The sequence below is a fragment of the Lottia gigantea genome (assembly GCF_000327385.1).
Source record: "Lottia gigantea unplaced genomic scaffold LOTGIsca_43, whole genome shotgun sequence".
Lineage (NCBI taxonomy): Eukaryota > Metazoa > Mollusca > Gastropoda > Lottiidae > Lottia > Lottia gigantea.
In genome coordinates, this window is record NW_008709504.1 from 1241556 (window position 1) to 1244306 (window position 2751).

At 37.8% G+C, this 2751-nt stretch overlaps 1 protein-coding gene across 1 annotated transcript; it reads right to left on the bottom strand.

Moving 5' to 3' along the window:
* Positions 1-2157: 2157 nt before the first annotated feature.
* LOTGIDRAFT_164095 (hypothetical protein) lies at positions 2158-2751 on the bottom strand (the record flags this gene model as incomplete). The annotated part of the gene is made up of 1 exon (XM_009060583.1): positions 2158-2751. The coding sequence occupies one exon, from the start codon at positions 2749-2751 to the stop codon at positions 2158-2160; it is 594 nt and encodes a 197-aa protein (XP_009058831.1).

The window sequence follows — 2751 nt, forward strand, 5'->3', positions numbered from 1 at the left end:
GGATCGATAATAACCCACGGATCCCAGGAATCCACGAAGACCTCGAATATTTGTAGGATGTGTCATATCCTGAATAGCACTAATTTTATTCTTATCCAGGCGGATACCGTCTTTTGAAATTATATGTCCAAGGTATTTGATGTCTGCTTTAAGAAATTCGCATTTACTGGGTTTGAGTTTTAATAAGGCCTTTTTAAAGCGACAAAAGAAATCTTCGAGATGACATAAATGATCTTCAAATGTTTTGGAATGGATGATAATATCATCAATATATACCTTAACATATTTATCTAGACATCCTTTCATGACAGTTTGCATTAGGTTTTGAAAAATACTTGGGGCAATACATATGCCAAAGAGAAGACGATTATGTTCAAAAAGACCTCGAAAACATGTAAAAGCAGTTTTGTGTTTAGATTCTTCATCTACCTCACCCTGCCAGTAGCCTTACTTTAAATCCATGCATGTCATATATTGATACTCACTGAGTTGCATAAGGATATCAGAAATATTAGGTAATGGAAAACTATTTTTACGCATGTTTAAATTCAACTTCCGGTAGTCAATACAAAAACGGTATGTATTATTGGGATTCGGAACTAACAAAATTGGACTTGCATATTCGGATGTGGAAGGACGGATTACACCTGCTTCCAACATATCAGCAATTTGTTTGTCAACAATCGGACATTGAGTTAAGGGTAAACGGTACGGTTTTTGACGTACAGGTGGGCTATCGCCGGTATCAAAGTGAGCTTTGATGATGTTGGTTTTACCTAGTTCTAAATCTGTTGTGGCAAAAAGGTTGGTGTATTGCTTTAGGAGAGCAGTTAATTGATAACGTTGTCCAGGGGAAATATGAAGAAATTTGTCAGAATCAAAAGGAGAATTTTTTGAACTTTTGGATTTATCCATGTCGGATAACGCATCTAAAGCATTTATTTCTGAAAAATGTTCAATAGTCCCTAGAACAGAATTTTTGGGAAATCGGAAATTATATTCAGTAGTATTTTGAATTTTGACCTGTATAGACAGTGAATTAGTACAGTGAATACTGTTAATAGCCAATAATCCAGGTTGATCGATGAAAACATTTGCAATTTCTAACGGTGTAAAAAGAATATTCGTATTGCGAAAACGGGAAGGAATTTTGCAAGTAAAATGACAAGACGAATACGGACGAATATGATGATTGGTGGACAGTTTGGCCAGGTGGATTTGAGGTACAGAATTGTTTGTGGTGTTTAAAAGGGTGATAATTTCAGATTTACAATTTAAAATATTTTGTTGGAAATTTAAAATGACACCAAATGATTTAAAGAAATCGCTACCGATTATAAGATTTTTGCCTAGACGGTCAACAAAATGAAAAGCAAATTGAATAGATCGTTTAGCAAACTTAAACGTGATAACAGCTTTACCGTGAACGTTGAGCGGATTGCCTGTGACGCCAACTAAACAGTGTAACTGTGATTGATCAGTTGTATAATGTGAAATATGAGTTTGTGGCAATCGCTGAAAAAATTTCAAATCTATTAGAGATATTTCCGAACCACTGTCAAGAAGGGAATGTGTATAAACATCAGAAATGTAGTCAAGAACATAAGAATTAGTTGAATTGTGTTTAGAATTGCCGATATTATGTCCAAAAGTTTGGTGACCCAGGTCATCTTAACCTTTTTCAACACACCTGGGGGCTACCAGTTTTTTGAATGGGCTTGTTTTCTACAAGCGTGGCGCGTCTGTCCGGGCGTGTGGCAATTAAAACAAATGGGCCTGCCGTCTTGTGTAAACTGATATTGATTAGACCGCGGTGTATTTTGAAAAGACTGTGGTATGTGTGAACGATAATAACCTTGAGTATGTGCGCGGGAATGATGCAAATCCGAACGACCGTGAAACTGGTTATGAGTCATTGGTTTATGATAAGAACGAGAATAATCATGAGAGCGCGGCGGATCATTGGGGCGTGACCGGTGAGGTATTGGATTAGACCGTTGGTTCGATGGGGGACGTGAATTGTGAGAACTGGATTGTGAATGATTCGGCATTCTATGGATATCAGCAATAAGCTTATCTACTTTATTGCTAAGATTATTGACTTGCGCAATGGTGTCTAGTTCCATTGGTTCCTCAGTGCGCTAGGTCCGTAACAAATTACAGGTACGAGCCGTTTGTTGCTCCACTAGAGCCGACTTGACTTTCCTCTAGCGTCAAAGGTTGGTCGCGAATTAACTTGCGAATAATAAAATGTTCTCGCAGCCCGTCCATGAAAACATCTTTAAGAATGCCCTGTATGATGGGATGAACTAATTCATCGCCAGTGTAGGCATCCTCGGCTGTGCTGAGAATACGGTCTCCATAAGTCTGAACAGATTCTCCGAAATTTTGTTTTAAACTTAACAATTTTTTCTTAGCGAATTGAATATCTGACAAATCGCTGAAATGAATTTTTAACGCCGATTTTAGATGGCGCCAAGAACAAGTAGGGTTGCTTTTGATGTAGCGTATAACATAATTAGATGCTGGGCCAGTAACCGACATAAGACAAAAATTACGTAGTCGTTCATAATCAGCTTGACAAAGCAAACCTACATGTTCAAGGTCTCGTATCCAGTCCGAAAATTTATGATTTCCCTTGCCGGAAAAAGGTCTCAAATAATTTGGAAGGGACTGGGCACGAAGTTCTAACTGGAGTTTGTAAAAATTCTCAGCTAATATTTTGACGGGTACAATTTCACTACCAGGCAT